The sequence below is a fragment of the Amblyraja radiata genome, chromosome 15 (genome assembly GCF_010909765.2).
Source record: "Amblyraja radiata isolate CabotCenter1 chromosome 15, sAmbRad1.1.pri, whole genome shotgun sequence".
Taxonomy (NCBI): domain Eukaryota; kingdom Metazoa; phylum Chordata; class Chondrichthyes; order Rajiformes; family Rajidae; genus Amblyraja; species Amblyraja radiata.
In genome coordinates this window covers 18,905,628-18,929,933 of record NC_045970.1, presented here as the reverse complement: position 1 = coordinate 18,929,933, position 24,306 = coordinate 18,905,628, and the positions used below count along the sequence as shown (strand labels likewise).

At 41.2% G+C, this 24,306-nt stretch overlaps 1 protein-coding gene across 1 annotated transcript in view; it reads left to right on the top strand.

The window, feature by feature from the left end:
• LOC116981051 (dedicator of cytokinesis protein 1) overlaps positions 1-24,306 on the top strand; it is a 413,994-nt gene that overhangs the window by 49,887 nt on the left and 339,801 nt on the right. Inside the window, exons 3-7 of the mRNA XM_033033698.1 lie at positions 1,285-1,325; positions 4,752-4,807; positions 9,375-9,471; positions 10,344-10,492; positions 13,495-13,630. Coding sequence (XP_032889589.1) covers positions 1,285-1,325; positions 4,752-4,807; positions 9,375-9,471; positions 10,344-10,492; positions 13,495-13,630 — 479 coding nt within the window. The remainder of the gene's footprint in view (positions 1-1,284; positions 1,326-4,751; positions 4,808-9,374; positions 9,472-10,343; positions 10,493-13,494; positions 13,631-24,306) is intronic.

Below are 24,306 nucleotides of genomic sequence, written 5' to 3'. Positions count from 1 at the left end.
TATGGAGTATAGAAGCTGGAAAGTCATGTTGCAGTTATGTACAATGTTGATAAGGACACATTTAGAGTATTGTGTTCAGTTTTGGTCACCTTATTATAGGAAGGATGTTGTCAAGCCAAAAAGGGTGCAGAGTTTGCCAGGATTCGAAGGGCCTGAACTATAGGGAGAGGTTAAGCAGGCTTGGACTCCCTTCCTTAGAGAGTACGAGGATGAGAGGTGATCTTAGGGCACAGTCTCTTGCCCAGAGTAGGGGAATAAAATACGTAGGTGGGGGAAGATTTAATAGGAACCTGGGGGGTAACTTGTTCACAGAAAGAGTGGTAGGTGTATGGAACGAGCTGCTAGAGGAGGTGATTGAGGCAGGTACTATTGTAATGTTAATGAATGTTTGGTCGGTGTGGACACGGTGGGCCGAAGGGGCTGTTTCCTTGCTGTATGATTCTATGACTAACCAACTGAAGACTGAGGTTTTGTGGGCTGGATGGATGTATTCTGCAAAGTGGTCATCTGATCTGTGTTTGGTATCGCCAGTCGGAGCAGAGCAGATTTACCAGGATGTTGCTAGGGATGGAACATTTCAGTTATGAGGGTGGATAAGCTGGGGTTATTTTTCCTTGGCGGAGGAGAATAGAGGTGCACAATTATCTTGAATGGCATGGTTAGGATGGACTTTTCCCTGTAATGGAGGCATCTAAAATAAGTGCGCATAGGTTTAAGGTGATGAGCTAGAGACAATCTGAGGATTATTTTTACTTAGAGGTCGATTATAATCAGCAATTAATTGTCCGAGAAGTTGGTGGAGGTAGGTATCTCATTTAAAAAAAAGTCTGAAATATTCTCACTTGAATTGCAAAAGCGTATAGAAAGCTACGGACCAAGGCTGATAAATGGCATTAGTACAGATGGTTGATTGATGATGAGCTGAAGGGCTGTGTGCTTCGAATATGGGGGGTGGGTGATACTTCAACTTGAAAACTTAAATTGCAGAAGAAATATTTTAATTCGATGTAGAATAACCTTTTCTCTTCCCCTCATATCCCTTAAGAATATATATTTAGTTTGCATATTTATATATAAAATATATGTGTGTGTTTTTGTTTGTGTATACATAAAAATTAAAATTGCTCTTGCAATTTCCACATTTCACTGATACAATATTTTAAGAGTTCTGCTTTTATATTACTGATCCCATTCATTCTGATGAGCTGAACTTGGTTGAGATGTATTGTATCACTAAAATTATTATTTCACATTATTAACATGTTAAATATATTTTCTTTTAAGGGTGGTATAGAGGATACACACACAGGCGCAAGTCCAGAAAGGTGAGCAATATAAAGTTAACATATAGTATACAATTAAGAAAGCTATTTGGTTGCACATTATAACCTGTTGTGAAACATCAAATGCATGAGCTTAAAACATAGGAATCACTAGACATCATAAGACGATGGCCATCAACTCGCTTATTTTTTCCAAGCCTACTGTACCCACCATATGTCATGTCTCAAAGTACTCGTATTTGTAAACTAATTTAATTTGAATGAATGAGTACCATCAGCTTTCGCCACCTCCCTCGGGAGCTTATTCATTAGGTTTACCATTCACTCACTAAAATGCTTCTGAAGATTAATTTTGATGTCAGCTCTCCTGGCTAAAGTTACTGCTTTTACAGAACAATGGAAGACATTGTCCAGTTCAGCCTATTAAAATTCCAAAAACCTATGCACTAATATAATTGATTTAATCACCATAAACCAGTGACCCTAATTACAAATGGTTTGAACTGTGGAATGTGTGAAGCATTTTAACTATTGGTTTGGTTGTGTGATCCTCATGATGGGAGACTATCAATTGTGAAGGACGAAATTGTGAAATTGCTGCAAATTTGTGCATATTCTAATGGGCAGGCTGGAGGTAATGGTAATCGGTAGATAGGTAGATTCTGGGTAAGTGAGGGGTGGCAACAGGACATTCATTTTTCTGATTATTCAAGCTCAAATTCATAGAAATTCAGTGCTTATGTCTTTTAACTATCTTGTTTACCTCTGCTGCTGTCTTCAGAGAATCATGGATATACACTAGATAATATGTTCCTTATCCTACAAACCATGCTAATATTTATTATGGTTTCTTTGGCCTTGTTTCTTGATCTCATGCCACCCGCTGAGTTTTTCCAGCACTTTTGTCCACTTTCGATTTTCCAGCATCTGCAGTTCCTTCTTAATCACTTATGCTTTTTTGTACAGAATGTCACCTGTCCTTGTGAACCCAGTCATTGTCTACTTGTGACTTACAACTTTCTCCCTTATTATTAGTGGCATTGCCAATTTTAGTATCACTGCCACACTTACTCATTAACCTAGTATTGAGCCAATTGGAATCCAACTACATACACTCTTCTAGTTACCACAACTGATGTTGGCCATCAGTCTGTAGTTTCTCCCACTGATCCAATTTCTCATGTGATCTGTCACTTACCCTGGTGTGCCACGGGCCTTCCCTTTTTACATTGGACTTCCATTGAGGATGTAAATGTTTTTTAAACTTTATGCAGCTTCCTTGTTACCTCAACAAAATATTGAATCAAGTTAGTCATAGTTAACCATCCATTGACAAAATAACAAGTGGCGATTTAAATGTTGAATTGGTTCAACAAAATTATTTCTAAAAACTTGCCTGCCCTGGTTATTAAGCTGACTGATCTGCAGTTACTTAGGCCATTCATTACTCCTTTAGTAAACTATTAAAACACATCACCAGATCATCCCTTTCTACCGTGCCTGAATCAAAGAAAATTAAAGTTTTTGAACATAATTTTTCACTGTTTTACTTCCTCCCTAGCTTCTCTAAGTAGCTTAGAATATATTTATTTCAGGACTACCGATTTATCCCCTTTTAAAAGTGTTCTCTCTTTCTGTGTATCATATGCAGTATTTTGCTTTATTCCTCCCTAGTATTAATTTCTAGCACCTAAAATCCACTTACGTTTTGTACCATTAAAAGTATCAATTAAATCTGCATTATTCTTCCACCTTGGTATACTTGAATGCATTTCCCAAGCTCAAATTCATAGAAATTCAGTGCACTGCAATTCAGTCCTCTGCCTAACCTGAAAGGACTGTCGGGATCCCTGGACAGAGTCGAGGGAGGAGGTATAGGGACAGGTGTTGCATCTCCTGCGGTTGCAGGGGAAGGTCGCTGGGAAGGGGGTGGTTTGGGCGGGAAGGGATGTTAACCAGGGAGTTTTGGAGGCAACGGTATCTGCGGAAGGCGTAAAGGGGTGGAGATGGGAAGATGTGACGAGTGGTGGGATCCCGTTGGAGGTGGTGAAAATGTCAGGATTATATGGTTGTAATCGGTGGCTGATGGGGTGAAAGGTAAGGACAAGGGGAACTCTGTCTCTGTTGCGACTAGGGGGAGGGCGAGCAAGGTCGGAGCTGCAGGGTACCGAGGAGACACAAGTGATGACCTCATCTATGATGGGAGAGGGGAACCCCCGTTTCCTAAAGAACGCCTCATCGGTATGGAACGCCTCATCTTGGGCACAGATTCCTGCAAAGACTCTAAGAGCCTTTATTGGGAGGAATTGGGTGTAGGGGATAGAGTCTTTGCAGGAAGCAGGGTGGGGAGAAGTGCAGTTGCGATAGTTGTGGGAGTCAGTGGGTTTGTAATAGATGTCAGTCGATAGTTTATTTCCTGTGGGAGACTGAGATCAAGAAAGGGGAGGGAGGTGGTGGAGATGGTCCAAGTGAAAACATGATAATTCGGCTTAATGCGTCCTTGGTTAAATCCTTCACTATAATTAGATAGGATGTGTTGACAGTATGCAAATGTGTTGACAGTAATCATTTTGTTGACAGTATTCAATTTGCTCTATTCTAATACTGTACAATGCTTGATACTTGATCTTTTACAACAAATCCTACCTCAAAATAATTGTAACCAATAATATTTTTTGGGTTCCAACGATTTAAACTCGCAAATAAATTAAACTTTACTCATTACGTGGTGCAGTGCAAACTTGGTTACCATTTGTGTCCTTTCAGTTCATCACAGAATTGGTTAATATTAAAAAAAAAAAAATGTCTTTGCTCATAATATATGAATTTGTTTTATTAAGTGATATGTCTGGCATAAATTTCCATTCTTTTCATAAATTAAAACACAGTTTTAAATTCTGGTTATACTTTATTTTAGTATGTTAGAAATATTAAAATGATTTGCATACATTTTGAAATGTAATCCCAAAACGGCTTTGTGTTGCACATATTAAAATTCAGGAACTTTTATTTGACTGTAAATCTTTGACAACTTGTAATTGTTTTTGCGCCATTCGTTTACACAACTTGAATTTTGATCAATTAAAAAAAAAACAATAGATGGGGGAATTTTTGATTCATTGGTTCATTGGTATATCTTAAGACTGATTTTGCAGGTGGGGGAGGTGGTGTTTCTGATATTACATTTGCCCAGTTGCTGTTATTTGCAAAATGAAATGGTTACGTTGGAACATTGACTATGGTATTTGATTAATGTGAATCTCTGGTGTGTTAATGAATACATTTGTAAGAAGTGTATGACGGTAATGTACTACAATATTAACTGATTTATTTGGGGGGTTTTTCTTGTTTGCTGTGAACATTTATATACATCAATCCCATGAATTTCTACAATATGATAGATTATAGCAAAATGCCAGTTCTGGTAATGGAATGCAACTCTTCTAATTGAACAATGTTTTCTTATAGGGTATTTTTCCAGCTTCATATATTCAACTCAAGGAAGCAACAGTTGAAGGCAAAGGGTGAGCTAGTGAATTGAAATAGACTTTTATTCAAACAATGTTTTTGCATTTTAATAAATTTGCACGGTGCGGAAAATATTGTTTTCATTTGATATATGATAAATCTATTTTCTCTACAGTGGATAGTAATGATGCTTATCTATGTGCTAAAACCACAGTGGGAATGATTTTGTAATGAATAAGAAAACGGAAGGAACAAAGTGCAAATGACATGGGAATTATGTACAGTAGACATCATGCCATAACAACAGCTCAGATAAAAATAAATGTTCAAGTTACTTAACACGTGTAACACATTACTTTTGGAAGAATGCATTTGAATTGTTCAGCTGTAATGGGTTTTGGATGAACTGCAATTGCTTTATTATCCTTCAGGTTTCCTGATGGTTTATACGTATCCATTGATTTAATGAATTTTGCAAACTAGTTAACTGCAGCTGTGGATGTTCTACTATTAAAAGAATATTACAGCTGTAGAGTTTGCAGAGACTCAATTCAACAATTTGCACCAGAGATATTGCATTAGTCATCAAGGAATAAGTAACATTAGATTTCATTACAATTGAGTAAAGATGACAAAGGAAATCTTTTGTTTCTTATTAGGATAGTAGGGAAAGGGTAGAGAACCAGTAGTGAGTTGTGTTCTAAAAAGTCATAGAAAATGACAGATATTGATTTTTGTAGATTGTCGGTGCCTAAAATGCTATTGAAAAATGGGGACAGTGAGGCCTACGCTTGGTCTCACCGATGTAGAGCAGCTGACATCTAGAGCAGCGGATGCAATAGATGAGGTTGGAGGAGGTGCAGGTGAACCTGCTGCACCTGAAAAGACTGCTTGGGTCCTTGAATGGAGTCAAGGGGGGAGGTAAATATCGGAGATGTCCTCATTCTTCAGGGAACGGGGGTTCCCCTCTTCTCCTATAGATGAGGCTACCAGGGTCTCTTCTATACCCCGTAACTCTGCTCTCATTCCCTATCCCCCCCCACTCTTAACAAGGGCAGAGTCCCCATTGTCCTCACCTTCCACCCTACCAGCCGCCACATACAACATATAATCCTCCGACATTTTCGCCACCTCCAACGGGATTCTACCACTGGCCACATCTTCCCATCTCTGCTTTCCGCAGAGACCGCTCCCTCCGTAACTCCCTGGTCAATTTGGCCCTTCCCACCCAAACCACACCTCTCCTGGTACTTTCCCTTGCAACCGCAGGAAATGCTACACTTGTCGCTTTACCTTCGCCCAACACCTCCGCTCAGTTCGCATTAACCTACCTGATCTCCCGGTGGCTCAGCACTGCAACTCCCCCTCACATTCCGAATCTGACCTTTCTGTCCTGGGCCTCCTCCATGGCCAGAGTGAGGACCACCGTAAATTGGAGGAGCAGCACCTCATATTTCGCTTGGGCAGTTTGCACCCCAGCGGTATGAACATTGACTTCTCTAATTTCAGGTAGTTCCTGCTTTCTCCTCCCCTTTCTCAGCTCTCCCTCAGCCAACTGTCTCCTCCTCTTCCTTTCTTCTTCCCGCCCCCCTCACCCTCACATCAGTCTGAAGAAGGGTCTCCACCTGAAACATTGCCTATTTCCTTCGCTCCATAGATGCTGCCTCACCCGCTGAGTTTCTCCAGCATTTTTGTCTACCATTGAAAAATGGGGTATTATTTAGTCTTGGGATTACTTTTGGATTGCTGTAGCAGTAAGCAGTGGCTATATAATGATGACATTGATTAAATCTTCTGTTTATTTTCTAAGTAAATGCAAATGTAAAATTGTGTGATTTGTCAGATAAAGTATAAATGATAAAAGAGCAAACTACTATTTTCAATGTCCATTAGCTGAATGGGCATACAAATCTATTTGCTTAAGCCAAACAAAATGGGTAGTGTCGTCAGTGTTAGCCTTCTGTCTAGTCTGGGATCTTGCATTGAATCGTAACAACTGCTTGAAAATCCTTTTTAATTATAAAATTGCAGTTTCAGCTTAGTTTCATCAAATTAAGTGCAGAGTTAACCCCAGTGTTTGGATCATGCTTTGGCAAAAAGAATTGCCATGTTCTGATGTGCAACTGTTGTTCTAAAGAATTAAGCTATTAATCTTGTTCAATTCATTTGGTGGCCGATTAGGAAAAGGGGAGTTGCAACGAAACCTGGGTGTCATGGTACACCAGTCATTGAAAGTAGGCATGCAGGTGCAGCAGGCAGTGAAGAAAGCGAATGGTATGTTAGCATTCATAGCAAAAGGATTTGAGTATAGGAGCAGGGAGGTTCCACTGCAGTTGTACAGTGTCTGGGTGAGACCACAACTGGAGTATTGCATACAGTTTTGGTCTCCTAATCTGAGGAAAGACATTCTTGCCATAGAGGGAGTACAGAGAAGGTTCACCAGACTGATTCCTGGGCTGTCAGGACTTTCATATGAAGAAAGACTGGATAGACTCGGCTTGTACTCGCTAGAATTTAGAAGATTGAGGGGGGATCTTATAGAAACTTACAAAATTCTTAAGGGGTTGGACAGGCTAGATGCAGGAAGATTGTTCCCGATGTTGGGGAAGTCCAGAACAAGGGGTCACAGTTTAAGGATAAGGGGGAAATCTTTTAGGACCGAGATGAGCGGCGCTGGCTTAACAGCTGCGGCCCACCTGCAGTCCGTCTGTTTTTTTATTTTGTTTTGTTCTTTGTCATGTCTTAGTTAATTTTGTTTTATTAAGTTGTGTATGTGTGTGGGTGGGGTGGGAGAAACATGCTTTGGTCTCTTCCTTCGGGGGGATGCGACTTTTTCTTCGGTCGTATTCCCCGTCTCCGGCTGCGCTGAGGCCTAATGGCGGAGCTGGCGGCACCGAAGCTGTAGCAGCGGCAGCGGCGGAGACCTGACTCGGCACCGAAGCTGTGGCGGCGGCAGCGGCAGCAGCGGATACCCGGCTCGGCCCTGGAGCTGTGGCGGCGGCAGCGGCAGCAGCGGATACCCGGCTCGGCCCTGGAGCTGTGGCGGCAGCAGCGGCGGCAGCGGCGGCGGAGGAGACCCGACTCGGCACCGAAGCTGTGGCGGCGGCGGCGGCAGCGGCGGAGGCCCGGCTCGGCCCTGGAGTTGTAGCGGGGGCGGCGGCAGCAGCGGAGACCCGGCTTGGCACCGAAGCTGTGGCGGCGGCAGTGGCAGCGGCGGCGGCGGAGACCCGACTCGGCCCTGGAGTTGTGGCGGAGGCAGCAACAGCAGCGGAGTTTGAACCGTCGCCTCGGCGCAGAGGGAGAACAAAGAGGGAAGAGACAGAGACTTTAAGATTTTTGCCTTCCACCACAGTGAGGAGGTGTTTGGTGAACTCACTGTGGTGGATGTTAGATTTGTGTTGATTGTGTGTTTTTGCCATTTTTTTAAATTATATGTATGACTGCAGGGAAACAAAATTTCGTTCAGACCGAAAGGTCTGAATGACAATAAACCGAATCTAATCTAATCTAATCTAATCTAATCTAATGAGAAAAACATTTTTCACTCAGAGAGTGGTGAATCTCTGGAATTCTCTGCCACAGAAGTTAGTTGAGGCCAGTTCATTGGCTATATTTAAGAGGGAGTTAGATGTGGCCCTTGTGGCTAAAGGGATCAGGGGGTATGGAGAGAAGGCAGGTACAAAGGCAATAAACAGTCATTTGATAGACACAAAAAGTTGGAATAACTCAGCGGGTCAGACAGCATCTCAGGAGAAAAGGAAGAGGTGACGTTTCGGGTCAAGACCCTTCCTCAGACTCATTAACATGAAAAGTGGTCAATGATGCCTTTGGTCTGAGAGGTCTTGGCATTTTGGTAAGTAGTAAGGAAATTAAAAGCTAGGGGATGACGTGAACATTTAGTTGAATATTGTGTAGTGTTGAAAGAGAGCTGAGAAGTTGGATATTATGGGTCAAGGGTCAAGAGTGTTTTATTGTCAGATGTCCCAATGAAATTCTTCCTGGAGGATTTTGACAGCGGTATCTGATGTTTAAAAATATGTAGAAGTTTTGATACCAAGAAGTGAATTTTATGATGAAATATTACAAAACAATGAGATATAAATGTACCATATTCAAAAATATCTTGTCATTTTTACTGAAAAGTGTGCAGGAAGCAGGAAACCTAAATTGAAGTACAGGTTCACCACTGACTTTCCAGCAACTGGGGGTCCGGTACATCGATTAATCAGGCCATTATTATGAGCGCTCACTTGAAATCACCCACGGAAATCAACCAAAAATGTGGTGCCTAGGATGGGTGCCTAGGATGATTGACCTCATTGGGACTTCTACACCGATTGGCGGGTCGAATTTATCCCCTGCGGCCAAGGCTCTGGAACACTGGCCCGGCCAGAACCGGCAGATCCATTCTCATAGCTGACTTCCAGGGCCAGCTTTGCGGGCGAATATCTCGGCTCCTTGGCTGTCTAGGTGTACCGCTGCAGTACCGTGGACTCTTCTCGGAGTCTGTGACCTCTTGGTCAAGCAAAAGACCTCTGGAAAAAAGGATGCCGGAAAATCGGTGGTGGACCTTTAGTTATTTGACATTTAAAATTAATCATACTATTCTGCATTTCATTCAAGGCAACATGAAACTGTTATACCCAATGAGCTTCCACTGGTTCAGGAAGTTACCACAACCCTACGAGAATGGTCAAGTATCTGGCGACATTTGTATGTTGTGAGTGAAAAACATTGTGTTAATAATTTTTTAACCTTTGTGCTTTTTATATTTTACATGATGCATTTTGGTACTGTCATTTCATGAAACATAATAATGATGACTCCTAAAATTTATGATGTATGAAGTTTTAAAGGTTGCGAATCCCAAACCGAAGATTAAGTTGTTAAATCTCCTATTTGATGCCCCTAGAGCAACATTAATATTTACAATTTGTGAATTTACAGGCAAGCACTCCAAACCAAACATAAATATACTATGTTCCGTGATTTCAGCTCAATTCTCTAATGCAATTAAGTCTAATTGTATCTTCTAATGTCCGGGGCACCTTTCTGCTTTCCTTTATGCTAAATGGGCTAAATATTCACATAAAACCTTCTATAGGTGGATTGGCAACAATTCTGTTCAGGTGTAGGTCCATCCATCTTAAGCATCTCTATTCTTCCTGCTGCAAATTGGTCCCAATGTTCTCTGTCATGCACTATCCAGCATGAATTTACAATATTCTTCTGTTTCTATGTTATCTGGTACCTGTCCTGAAGTTACCCAGAGGTGGTACTTAATATTGTCTTTGGCTGCAAAACCGCTTTCTCCTAATGTTCATATCAACATGGATCACAATGGACCTTTTCCTTTGCCCAGAATGTTCTGTACCTTTTTTTTATAATGTCTTGCCTATGAAATATGCCAATATAAAAAGCTCTTATTTCGTTAAAAGCACAAAAATATGAAACTCAAAATCTAATGTGAACTATGCTGCTCAATTTTTAGACCAAGATGTTATTTGGTAATGTTAAATGATATTGGGAATTGTTTTGCAAAATGAATTGTTTGTTCCATTTAATTTCCTACTTAAATTTATCTTGTCTTAGATGAACAACCGGGAGATGTTCAGCCGAGTTAGGAACATGATGTATGATCTTATTGAATGGCGATCACAGATACTTTCTGGAACGCTTCCTCAAGATGAGCTGAAGGAATTGAAGCAGAAAGTCACTGCCAAAATTGATTATGGCAACAGGTCTGCATGATATATCTAGATAAATTAACATTGCCCAAAATATAGCAAAATTGGTATTTTATTACAAATGAAATTTTGAAAATGTTAAATACAAATGATTAATTTTAATACCTGCAATTTTAATTACATTTTAAGTGCAGAACCGGCTTGCTAGTCATTCTTTTCCGATGGACAGTTGATGTGTGTATGTATTCATTTTAAATTTTGTTCAGTTTACCAAAAATTTTGTCTGGTTTAAGATACATTTAAATTGAGCAAAAACAATTGCACAGTAGGACACTGTATGATAAATTTATGAAGTGATAAAGAATCGACTATTTAAAGAGAAATGTCGATTCCAAGTGTGGTCTCACCAACGACATCTACAGCTGCATCATGATAGCTAACTTGTATACTCAGCACCCCACTCAATGAAGGTAAGCCTGCCAAAGACCTTCATGTCCACTTGACTAGGCAGTTTTATGGAAACATGCACCTGTGCTCCCAGATCTCTCTATTCTGTAACAATCTCCACGATCTGACCTTTTATTGTGCAAGTTCTGCCCCGGTTTGACAAAACTAAGTGTTGCATCTGACACTTATGACAGTTAAATTTAGAATGGAGACGAGGAAACACTTTTTCTCACAGATTTGTGAGTCTGTGGAATTCTTTGCCTCAGAGGGCGGTGGAGGCCGGTTCTCTGGATACTTTCAAGAGAGAGCTAGATAGGGCTCTTAAAGATAGCAGAGTCAGTGGATAAGGGGAGAAGGAAGGAACGGGGTACTGTTTGGCGATGATCAGCCATGAATGGCGGTGCTGGCTCGAAGGGCCGAATGGCCCACTCCTGCACCTATTGTCTATTGTCTAAATACCATTTGCCATTTCTTTGCTACCTTCCCCATTGATTTAGCTCCTGTTGTATACTTGCATATCCTTCCACCATAGGAAGTGTCCACTATACCACAAATCTTGGTGCTATCTGCAAATATACGAACAGTGTTAACTACATTTTCATCCAAATCGTTAATGTAGATAACAAACAACAGTGGACCCAACACCAAACCCTGTGGCACTCTACTGGTCACAGGCCTCCAATCAGCAAACAACCCTCCACGGCTATCCTTTGATACCTTCCTCCAAGCCAATTTTGAATCCAATTGGTTAGCTCACCATAGATTCCATATAATCTAATCTTCAAGACTTGCTGACCAGGCGGGACCTTGTCAAAGGCTCTACTAAAGTACACAAAGACAAAGTCCAGTATTTCAAAGAGTTCGTTCTCTTTGTAATGTTTTTACTGTCCCATCAACCACTCATCATTTTATAGCACTTTTTCAAGATGCAGTTACTATCCTTTCACCTCTCTGCCCACTATGCAGGAACCTAAGCAGTCATTTCAAGTGAAGCAGAGGTTCATTTGCATCTTTTACAATCTAGTATGTTGCATTTGGCCTCATTTACATTGGAGAAACAAAACACAGACTGGGTGGTCGTTTTGCAGAGTACCTATTTCAATGTAGATTAGTTTAGAGATACAGCGTAGAAACAAGCCCTTTGGCCCATCGAATTTAGCAATCACCCGTATACCAGTTCTATCCTGCGGTGAATTCACTGAAGCCAATTAACTTACAGACCTGCACATCTTTGGAATGTGGGAGGAAACCGGAGCACTTGGTGAAAACCCATCGGTCACAGGGAGATTGTGCAAACTCCACATAGACAGCACCTGTAGTCAGGATTGAACCTGGATCTCTGGTGCTGTAAGGCAGCAACTCTATCGCTGCGCCACTGTGCTGCCCCGTAAGTTTGCTGCGGTGATCCTGAGAATCCGTTTGTCTTCAGTTTTAATTCACAATCAATCTCTTACTCCGATCTCCATTCTTTGGCCTTCTGTGTCATTAAATGAGGCCAATTTCATCTGGGTATGTTTCAGCCTTTATGATTCAATATCAAAGTCTCCAACTTTAGATAATTCGCTCTTTCTTTAAAGTTAAGCTTCAAAATCTAAGTAAATTTATGCGCTACGTACATTTTCTACTTCAGTAATGAATGTATTGAAACAAAGTTCTAAACATAGATGTCATTAACATGAAACTGTTATCTTTATCCTCAATGATTTGTTCTACTAAAATCCATATGAAAATGTATTTAAATTTTTTAAAGATACATGTCCCAATACTATGATGACCTTCAGAACTATTTAGAAAGCAGATGAATAGTTTCATGACAAAAACTGATTCCGTTGTGCAGCTGCATAATTGGCTGTTTGTGGCATAAATTTGCATGTTAACATTTATAACAATTCTTAAAGAAATAATTTCAAAATTATTGGCTCTGTTATTTTAATGAACAACAGGTGAAGAACAATAGAATGTATGATTAACCAAAGAAATGAAAAAGACCTTCTGAAGGTCAATCTATCATGGAATTAATTTATTTCTAAGGTCTGTTTTTGTTCAAACCATTCACCTTGCTTCGATATCATTTGGCATTGTGGATATAATTAAATCACAGAGTAAAATGTAAATTTAACTGGCTTCGGAAGTTTCTTACACATGGTGGAATTAATTCAAGTTACAAGTCATGACCGGCAGACTGATCAAGCAAATGCAAGGATTCAACTTCTTTATTTTCTGCTCAGCCTAGAATGTAATTATCACTGATAGCACTATTCATAAGTGCTATTGTTTAATATCCAGTTGCATTATAGCCTATGGTACTGCAAAAGATATGTTGGGGGCTAATTTACATATAAAAAAAGTGACTTAATGTTAGTGTAACATCAAGCAATATAGCAATATTTTCATCAAAGTCCATGTTCTTGTGAACTAATGCCTGCTGCTTGGAAGTGGACACAATTGGGCATTACCACATCATTTGCAGACCTGTTTACAATGGAATTTTATACAAAAGTAGAATTATATAAATCACTAAGGATTATACTTTTGCAGGAGTTAAGTAGTTTTAGAAGAATCACTATTGTATTTTTACCATACTGACATTCTGTCCTAATTAATTCTAGAATTCTTGATCTGGATCTGGTAGTACGGGATGAAGATGGCAATATTTTAGACCCTGACCAATCTAGCACCATCAGTCTGTTTAGAGCTCATGAGGTGGCATTGAAAAGGATAGAAGAAAGAATCCAGGAGGAAAAGGTAAATTAAACAAATTAACAGATAAGTTACTGGTCTCTTCTGAATATATTTTGAATCTTTATACATTGTTTGTTCATTGTGATTGGGTGTCAGAGTTTTTGCAGTGAACTAATATTTTCTTTTGATACATAAGTGAATGCACGATGAATTTGAGATTTGCTTTGAAAAATAAGATATACATGTGCCCTCTAAACCTTCCACATTTTACTTTTAAATTATAACTAGACAAAGTGCAGACCCGTTGGGTCTGTTTCCCCAACGGCATTTGCGGGGGGGGGGGGGGGCTGCGGCATCACACTCACATTAACCACCCCCCAAACACACAGGTGGGGGGAGGGGGAGTGAGAAGAGGGGAGGGAGGGGAGAGGAGGAGGAGGAAACGGGACAGATTTGGGAGGGAAAGGAGAGCGGGGTAGGGGGTGAGAGAGGGGGACGGGGAGAGAGATGTGGGGGAGGGGGGGGAGAGGGGAAAGAGTGGGGAGGGAGAGTTGAGGAAGGGGGGAGAGAAGTGGAAGAGTGGGGAGGGAGGGGTAGGGGGAGTGGTGGAAGAGGGACAGAGGGGGAAGGGGGCGGGGGGAGAGGGAAGGGGGTGGGGTAGAGAGTCAAGGGGGGTGGGGGAGAGGGGTGAGGAGAGAGAAACATAGAAACATAAAATTCTATAAGATCACCCCTCAATCTTGTAAATTCTAGCGAGTACAAACCGAGTCTATCCAGTCTTTCTTCATATGAAAGTCCTGACATCCCAGGAATCAGTCTGGTTAACCTTCTCTGTACTCCCTCTATGGCAAGAATGTCTTTGGGCATTGGGCATTGTGACATCACACGATGGAACGTTCACCCTGGGCTGGGGCTGGGGCTGGTGCAAAGGCATATGTAAATAGATCCATTCTGATTGGACATCTACGAGCATTGGGCATTGTGATATCACACGATGGAACGAATCAAAAGGCAGAAAGGCAGCCGGACGGACGGCAGGCGGCAGCCACAGCGTTTTAAATATAGACTAGACCAAGTGCAGACCCGTTGGGTCTGTTTCCCCAACGGCGTTTGGGGGGGGGGCTGCGGCATCACACTCACATTAACCACCCCCCAAACACACAGGTGGGGGAGGGGGGGTGAGAAGAGGGGAGGGAGGGGAGAGGAGGGAGGGGAGAGGAGGAGGAGGAAACAGGACAGATTTGGGAGGGAAAGGAGAGCGGGGTAGGGGGTGAGAGAGGGGGATGGGGAGAGAGATGTGGGGGAGGGGGGGGAGAGGGGTGTGGGGGAGGATGGGATGTGGAGGGAGGGGAGGGGGAGAGGGGTGGGGGGAAGGGGGGAGAGGTGGAAGAGTGGGGAGGGAGGAGGAGAGGGGTAGGGGGAGTGATGGAAGAGGGACAGAGGGGTAGGAGGAAGGGGGCGGATGGAGAGAGGGAAGGGGGTGGGGTAGAGAGGGAAGGGGGGTGGGGGAGAGTGGGATGGATGGGAGAGGGAGAGGGGTGAGGAGAGGGAAACATAGAAATTAAGTGCAGGAGTAGGCCATTCGGCCCTCCGAGCCTGCACCACCATTCAATATGATCATGGCTGATCATCCAACTCAGCATCCTGTACCTGCCTTCTCTCCATACCCCCTGATCCCTTTAGCCACAAGGGCCACATCTAACTCCCTCTTAAATATTACCAATGAACTGGCCTCAACTACCTTCTGTGCCAGTGAATTCCAGAGATTCACCACTCTCTGTGTGAAAAATGTTTTTATCATCTCGGTCTTAAAGATTTACCCCTTATCCTTAAACTGTGACCCCTTGTTCTGGACTTCCCCAACATCTGGAACAATCTTCCTGCATCTAGCCTGTCCAACCCCTTAAGAATTTTGTAAGTTTCTATAAGATACCCCCTCAATCTTCTAAAATCTAGCGAATACAAGCCGAGTCTATCCAATCTTTATTCATATGAAAGTCCTGACATCCCAGGAATCAGTCTGGTGAACCTTCTCTGTACTCCCTCTATGGCAAGAATGTCTTTGAGCATTGGGCATTGTGACATCACACGATGGAACGTTCACATGGGCTGGGGCTCCTGCAAAGGCATATGTAAATGGATCCATTCCGATTGGACATCTGTGAGCATCGGGCATTGTGACATCACACGATGGAACGTTCACCAGGGGCTGGGGCTGGGGCTGCTTCTATGGGTGAGAAGCCAGTTTTTTTTTAAATATTGGGGAGGGGGGGGGGGGGGGGGGGGAGAAGGATTTGATTTAAAATGTGTACATAAACATGACAAAATGTAATCAGGAGTGGATACTTTGAAAGAAAAGTGAAAGCTCTACCGAAATGGAAAAGATCTCGGCGATTCTGGGTCTGGTTTCGGCGTAGCAAGGAATCAAAGGAAGAAAGGCGGCCGGCAGCCAGACGGACAGACGGACGCCGGACACCGGCACGCAGTTTTATATAAAGATAGATAGATAGACAGACAGACAGACAGACAGACAGACAGACAGACAGATTGATTGATTGATTGATTGATTGATTGATTGATTGATTGATTGATTGATTGATTGATTGATTGATTGATTATATGAGCAGGCTATTGTAATATTGACTGAAATAAAACTGGGATATTTCCAATGATGCATACACCATGTCTAAAGTACTTGGAAAGCTGCATGCAAACGTTATAAATCTATATGGGAAACGGTTTAAATAATTGTTTTATCTGATCAAACAAGACTATTTCAGGGGTTCCACACACGTCCAGTTGCCCATGATTTCCACCCCCTCGCATGAATGTATCCATGTATGAAGTAACTGAATTGACTACATTATTGGATGCAATTAAAATCTCAAAATAGTGTGGCATGTTTATGAATAGTTTAAGAAGTTTGATAATGCAAAATAATATTCTTGAGAATACTTCCAGCCTTCCTGATGCAACACATTGTGAAGATGAACTAGATGGATGGAAGTGACGAGCTTGTGATAGACATGATAGATACAAAATGCTGGAGCAACAGGCAGCTCTCTGGAGAGAAGGAATGGGTGACGTTTCAGGTCGAGACCCTTCTTCAGAGTGACGTCGGGAGAGGGCGGTACAGAGATATAATGTAGTCGGAGACAGTAAGATTGGTGGGAGAGCTTGCGAGGGGATTGGGAGAGATGGAAAGCAACAGCTATTTGAAGTTAGGGAAGTCAATGCTCATACCGCTGGGGTGTAAGCTACCCGAGCGAAATATAAGGTGCTGTTCCTCCAATTTGTGCTGGGCCTCACTCTGACAATGGAGGAGGCCCAGGACAGAAAGGTCAGCTTGGGAATGTGAGGGGGAGTTAAAGGGCTGAGCAACTGGGAGATTAGGTAGGTTTAGGCGGACAGAACGGAGGTGTTCAATGAAACTATCGCTTGGTCTCACCGATATACTGGAGTTGACACCTGGGACATCGGATACAGTGGATGAGGTTTGAGGAGGTGCAATAAACCTCTGCCTCACCTGAAAAGACTGTCGGGGTCCTTGGACAGAGTCGAGGGGGGAGGTAAAGGGACAGGTGTTGCACCTGCGGTTGCAGGGGAAAGAACCTGGGGAGGGAGTGATTTGGGTGGGAAGGGACGAGTTGACCAGGGAGTTGCGGAGGGAACGGTCTCTGCGGAAAGCAGAAAGGGATGGATGGGAAGTGGCTAGTAGTGGGATCCCGTTGGAGGTGGTGAAAATGTCGGAGGATTATGTGCTTTATGCGACGGCTGATGGGGTGGAAGGTGAGGACAAGGGGGACTCTGCCCTTGTTACGAATTGGGAGAGGGGGAGCAAGAGCGAAGCTGCGGGTTATCGAGGAGTTTTTTCTCTGGGTTTAGATGTGGTCGTGGAGTCGGATGGCCGGACGAATCACAGAGGGGAGCAGTGAAAGATGATGTTGCTGAACTCTCGTAGGAGGGAGATTTACGTCCCTTATATTTTAAATTTGTGAGGCACGTTCTCCCTTATACAAAACCATGCTGACTATCTTAAACCAACCCCTGTTTTTCCAAATACACATATCTTTTTCCTCAAAATCCTCTCCAGTAGCGTTCTCACCACAGATGTTAGGCTTACTGGTTTATAGTCCCCAAATTTTTATTTGTAGCCCTTCATAAATAGAGGCACAATACTGTGTGCCCTCCATAACATTTGGGACAAAGACCCATCATTTATTTATTTGCCTCTGTACTCCACAATTTGTGAATTATAATAGAAAAAAAATCACATGTGGTTAAAGTGCACATTGTCAGATTTTAATAATGTTTGGACACATGGCTTCACAGGTGTTTGTGATTGCTCAGGTGCGTAATAATTGCCTCCTTAATGCAGGTATAAGAGAGCTCTCAGTATCTAGTCTTTCCTCCAGTCTTTCCATCACATTTGGAAACTTTTATTGCTGTTTATCAACATCAGGAACAAAGTTGTGCCAATGAAAGTCAAAGAAGCCATTATGAGACTGAGAAACAAGAATAGAACTGTTAGAGACATCAGCCAAACCTTAGGCTTACCAAAATCAACTGTTTGGAACATCATTTAGAAGAAAGAGAGCACTGGTGAGCTTACTAATCGCAAAGGGACTGACAGGACAAGGAAGACCTCCACAGCTGATGACAAAATAATTCTCTCTATACTAAAGAAAAATCCCCAAACACCTGTCCGAAAAATCACCAAACCCCTGTCCGAAAGAGATCAGAAACACTTTTAAGGAGTCAGGTGTGGATTTGTCAATGACCACTGTCTGCAAAAAACTTCATGAACATACAGAGGCTACACTGCAAGAATTCTGAAGTGCATGGACACATCCTATCTTCTCAAGTTCAAACAAATGCCTCAAAACACATTGGCCGCAAGACAATGATCCCAAACATACTGCTAAAGCAACAAATTAGTTTTTCAAAGCCAAAAAATGGTAAATTCTTGATTGGCCAAGTCAATCACCTGATCTGAACGCTATTGAGCATGCCTTTTGTATGCTGAAGAGAAAACTGTAGGGGACTACCCCCCAAAACTAGCATAAGCTAAAGATGGCTGCAATGCAGGCCTGGCAGAGCATCACCAGATAAGACACCGAGCAACTGGTGATGTCCATGAATCGCAGACTTCAAGCAGTCATTGCATGCAAAGGATATGCAACAAAATACTAAACATGAGTACTTTCATTCACATGACATTGCTGTGTCCCAAATATTATGGTGTCCTGAAATGGGGGGACTATGTATAAACACTGCTGTAATTTGTACATGAAACCAAAATGTATAAAAATACCTTTTATTAAAATCTGGCAATGTGCACTTTAACTACATGCGATTCTTTCTATTTCAAATCTCAAATTGTGGAGTACAGAGGCAAATAAATAAATGATAGGTCTTTGTCCTAAACATTATGGAGGGCACTGTAGAACCTTACTGTAGAATTTCTAATTCTACTATTCCCTGTCCATTTCCCATTTTGCAGCTGCTTCGTGTATGATATTTATAACCTCACAAGTATGTTCTACATGATATCAGTTAATTACATTCATAGTTATTCCAATCTTGTTTTAAAGCAGAGTCTATATGACTTAAACCAAGATGAGAATGACAATTATTTACAATTTGCAATAAATGAGGTTAAATATAGCCTCTTCATCACTTAACATTTTTTTATTTTGTCATTATGTTAGCAATTTTTATTTTGTTCTGTTTCTTTAAGATAACGCACGCATTCAGTACGCACATCCTGTGATATTCCCCTTAGGTTGTGCCTCCATGAACTCTGAAAAGAGACCAGGAAGATTAAATTGTGCTGTTCATTTTCAGGAAGGTTGAACAATGCTTGACTATGAATGATCCAATTAGTCTTCAGTATTATGCAAAAGATATAATAACTGCTTATCAACTCTTAACAATAGCAGGGGAAGAAAAACATTGTTTAATTTTGAAGAGGACCAAACCAATGTTGTTTTTGAAGATATGACATCACAAGTGAACTGAGATTAATTGCCTCGAAATTGCACTCATTTGTTCCTTTGCCTGATGCACATTTCATGTGTTAAATACCCAAATGTGCCTGCTTTGGAAGACTATTTCTGCCCCTTTGCGTCTTTGACCCTAATGCAGTTTATTTGCTGATGATATTTACCGTATGATTATATCATTTACATAATTATTTAATGACAATTAAACAAGTTCATCAACCCAAAGTAGTGAACTATGTGTGATTTAAACTGAGGTATTCCATGTTAAAAATCCTCCAATGAAATTTCTATTTGGAAAGAAATCATTGTTGCACGACTATGTAAAGATTATAAATTTTGTGTTTAAGAAGGAACTGCAGGTGCTGGAAAAATCGAAAGTAGACAAAAATGCTGGAAAAACTCAGCGGATGAGGCAGCATCTGTGGAGCGAAGGAATAGGCAACGTTTTGAGTCGAGACCCTTCTTCAGACTGAGTTTCCCCAGCATTTTGTGTACCTTCATAGAATCCTTAATCTCTGGACCTGTTTGCTGCAGATCAAGGGGACTGGGGCCATCAGTAAGCACAGTGCATCATCGGTCTACTTCACATTTGGGGTTGATTTGTTCCTTGGAGACTTGTTTGCAGTATGCCTCCTTCCACATTTTCCACAATCTGGCAACTGAAGGCACGAGATCTCTAAAAGCCACGTGGGTCAGTGCATCAATGACATGCCAGCTGCTGCCAGTGAAATGCACAGATGTGTATTAACGCACTTACAGGGGAGCAGATAATGTTAATGATATCTTAAAGCAAGACTGCACCAATTTTGTAGTTCTTTTATGACCTAGAGAATGCAACATTTGCAGCGACTATTTATTAAATAAGAAATATTAAAGCCCAATTTCTAGACAATTAGGCATTTTGCTCAGGCATTTCCACTGGGTGGCGCCAGCAATGGCTACTTCGCCATCAGTCTGTCACGTCCCTTATCTGTTTTTATTTTAAGTATGTTTTAAATGTGTGTTTCAATATTTCTAGGTTAGTTTATGTGGGGGGGGGGGGGGGGGGGGAATGGGGGGAAACTTTTTTTCAGTCACTTACCTCGATGGAGATGCGACTTTCTCAGTGTCTCATTTCCGCTCCCCTCCCCCCCGCGGCCTAACAACTGGATTTGTGCGGCCTTTCTTGGAGACGGCCTGGACCTTCAAGCCGCAGGTGCGGCGCGGACTTTAACTTCGCGGAGCCAGGAATGCTTTGCCGAGGATCGCCAGAAGATCCTCTGGACTTTTAACCGTGAATCCCCGGTCTTCGGTAAAAAGCAGCCAACTCGAGAACTCCATGCCAATGAGTGTTCCGATCCGTCGCGACGTCAGAGTTTCGATCATCCTGACGGGAGTGCCTGAACATTGGACCGTCGGCAGCGGCGAACTGTGGAGAGTTCAAAGGCCCCGACCATGGGTGAACAACAAAGGAGGAAGCTGAATGAACTTCATTGCCTTGAGTGGATTCCACTGTGGTGGATGTTTTTGTTAAATTTTATTTTATGCGTGTGTTGTTGCTTTTCACTTAGTATGGCTGTATGGTAACTCAAATTTCACTGTACCTCAATTGGTTAAGTGACAATAAATGCGAACTTGAACTTACATTCCATCATGCATTAAATACAATCCTGCACGAAAGGTTCGACTCAAAGTTGTGGAGATTTAGGAAAATTCTTGGAGACATTTTAAGGTTAGCATAGAATTGGGAATAGTTGATAATTAGGTTGTCTAGTAATTTATTGGAATCACTACTATTTTTAATTTGCACCATTACATTGAGAAGCATGTAACAGATATATTGTAATTGCAATTGCCAGGAAGATTGCAAAATAGAAAAATAATTCTTGAAACCTTTTTAACATAATTTAAAAGTTTTTCCACCACTGAAGCATCTCATTTTACACCTTTATCAATAATCGTAATATTATTCACGAATTTGCTTTGAATTAATGTGGAAAGTGGTCAAATTTATATTTTATCATGAAAGAATACAATACATTAACACACCATTCCTGTAAGTATGTAACCCCTTTGTTGGATTTAGAAACCAATGATTTATGATTTTAAATTCAAAGTCCAAAAACTATGAATGCTGTCTCCATAAGGTCGATAGGGAGCCAACAGTGAACCTGTTAAGTTTTGTTTCTATGTTTATGTATGTGGCACAATTAACTATATGGCTTATTATTCTTTTCCCAACTTAAACATGTTAGTATTTTCAGATCAAAGAAATCCAAAATGGGCCATCACTTTCAATCTAGACTTATCAAACTGGCATATTTATGCCACCAGCTACTTAACAACATACTGAAAAGCATTTGAGTTTTCACAATTGTGGCGTAGAGATTAAAATAATTTTACACCTTAAAATTGCTCATGACACATGGTTTTTTGCTTTCAAGTTACTATATGTTCTGAATTTCCAATCAGACATCAAAGCATTTTTAGTAGAATCCCAGCTGCCTCATCATTTTCAGTTTTTTTGTTAATATTTCTGATTTTATAATGTCAGATAGTATATTAAAATGAAACTTAAAAAAAGAAAGCCCTTGCAAGTATGGTATAGCATTCTATTTTTTTACATAGATCTGTCCAGTTGCTTGTGCAATTAGTAGTTATCCTATCTATTTTTTGTACGTTTTGTCATGAAATTTAAATAGTGTATGTGCCCTCAGCAGCTGATACTGTTCTAACGTTTTGTGAAAATGGGATCTTTATGCTGGGGGGGGAGAAAGTAAAATAATTTAAGAGGCTTCCTTTTGAAAAAGGCAGTCACGTTAAATATTGGTTCCAGTTTCTTGTTTGTTGAGCCAAGGATCACTTCGGTCAACAGTGAAATGATAATAGAATGTTTTTACAAAATAAAAGCTCATTTTACGATCTTTATTATTTTGCTGATAACAGCAAACAGTAGGAATGTCATTTCATTTGCCTATAAGCTGCAGCTTTATTACTGAAGTTTACTTGCAGGTTTTATTTGTAGAGTTGTAATGTATGACCTTGCTGGCAGACATAAATTGCAGAGGAAGTAAATAGGTTTTAATTGTAATTGGCTGAAAGCTTGGTTTCAGGACTTTGTTGCTGAGTAATTCTGCAGTTAAACATCCTATTGATTTTTGAAACAGTCTAGTGTATCCTGCTATCTAATGGTACAATACGAGAAGCTCTTGGTTAACAATCTTTTGGAAGTATTGACACACTCCTGTATATGCTGTTTAAACTTTCATCCAACAGTGGCTACTTCGGTTGTTTGATGTTACATAGGGGATGATGTTACATAGGGGATGATGCTATCTAATATGATTTGCAGACAAGATCAAATATATAAATCATTACAGTGATAATTATATGATTAATCCATTGATCAGCCAACCACACTTGTTGGATTCAATGACCTTTAAACATAAAGAATTCACAATTTTGGGCATCATAGTTGGATAATCTTTTGTAAATGTAGTACAGTTATTAGGGCAGTGGGCAGGTGCTATAGACCTGCACAGGAAGGCAGACGCTCCCGCCCCCATGAGTCTCGGGCAGATGGGGCTTGTCAGCCTGGGAAGGCAGTCCATCTAGGAGAGGGAACACTGATTTAAAACCTCCACTGCCTTGTGGCCATATCCAGTCATGGAAAAGGCTCCTGGAGTAAACCTCGGAGCCCCTAAGGCAGTTTGTTGTTGTCTACACCTTTGCTCTGGCAGCTCCTGCAACGGCGCTGGTGCCAAACTGTAACGGCCCTGCTGTTCCTTTGGATCGATCAGTGACGTGGAGAGGGGGGACGTGCTGCATGGGCAACAGCCTGTCTTCCATATGACATCGCCCAGGCTTGCATCCGACCACGCATCACCTGCAAACTAGGATGCATCACCCATGGTCAGTCATGACTGAGGGGGGCCTACTACAGTTAGATTTTTAAACAAAAATTGAATATTGTTTTTCTCTCCCCACTCCCACAACAGCTCTTGGTTCCGGTTGTGCTAAAAATATGCAAAAAAAAAAGCATTATAACAACAGTGAAAATATTGTGAGGGCATTGCAATTTGTAATGTTTTTTTGTGAATCCAGTTGTATTTATTGGAAGTTTACACATCTGCACGTGTGATATATCTCTTGAACAGGACTGAGAACATAATTTAGTTGCGAACATGAATTTGTTTTCTGAAAGCTGCATGCTCATAATTGGTTCTCTGGTGTGCTTTGCTGCATCAGATTGAGCACATAATAGGAAGTTCTATTTGCAGAGAAATTATAAACCTATTCTTTATGAAGAGGGATATAATTTCATTACACACACGACCATGAGAAAATCAAGCAAATGGCATACTGTTATTTCTCCTGATATCACACATTGTTTGGAACTCAAACTTTCCTGTTACTAGAATCTGGAAGAATTGTTGTATCTCACAGCATTATTTTTAATACATTTATATGCCTCTCAACAAGAATATGATACATTTGCTTGTGATTTTTTTTTGTGTGCATAATACCCTAAGAAAATCTTCACCATGATGGTTGGCTCATATCATAGTCGATAAAATAATGCATTCCATGCAACAGTTAATAGAAATTGTAAAATATTTCATGCTGTACCTCCTTTTTGCATTAAAAAAATAATAATCACTGATACATATCTCAAATATCTTGAGATTGCACTGTAGAGTTTGAGATCCTTCTAGGAGCTCGGATGCAGTTACTTTGGAGGTCGATTTTTCATTG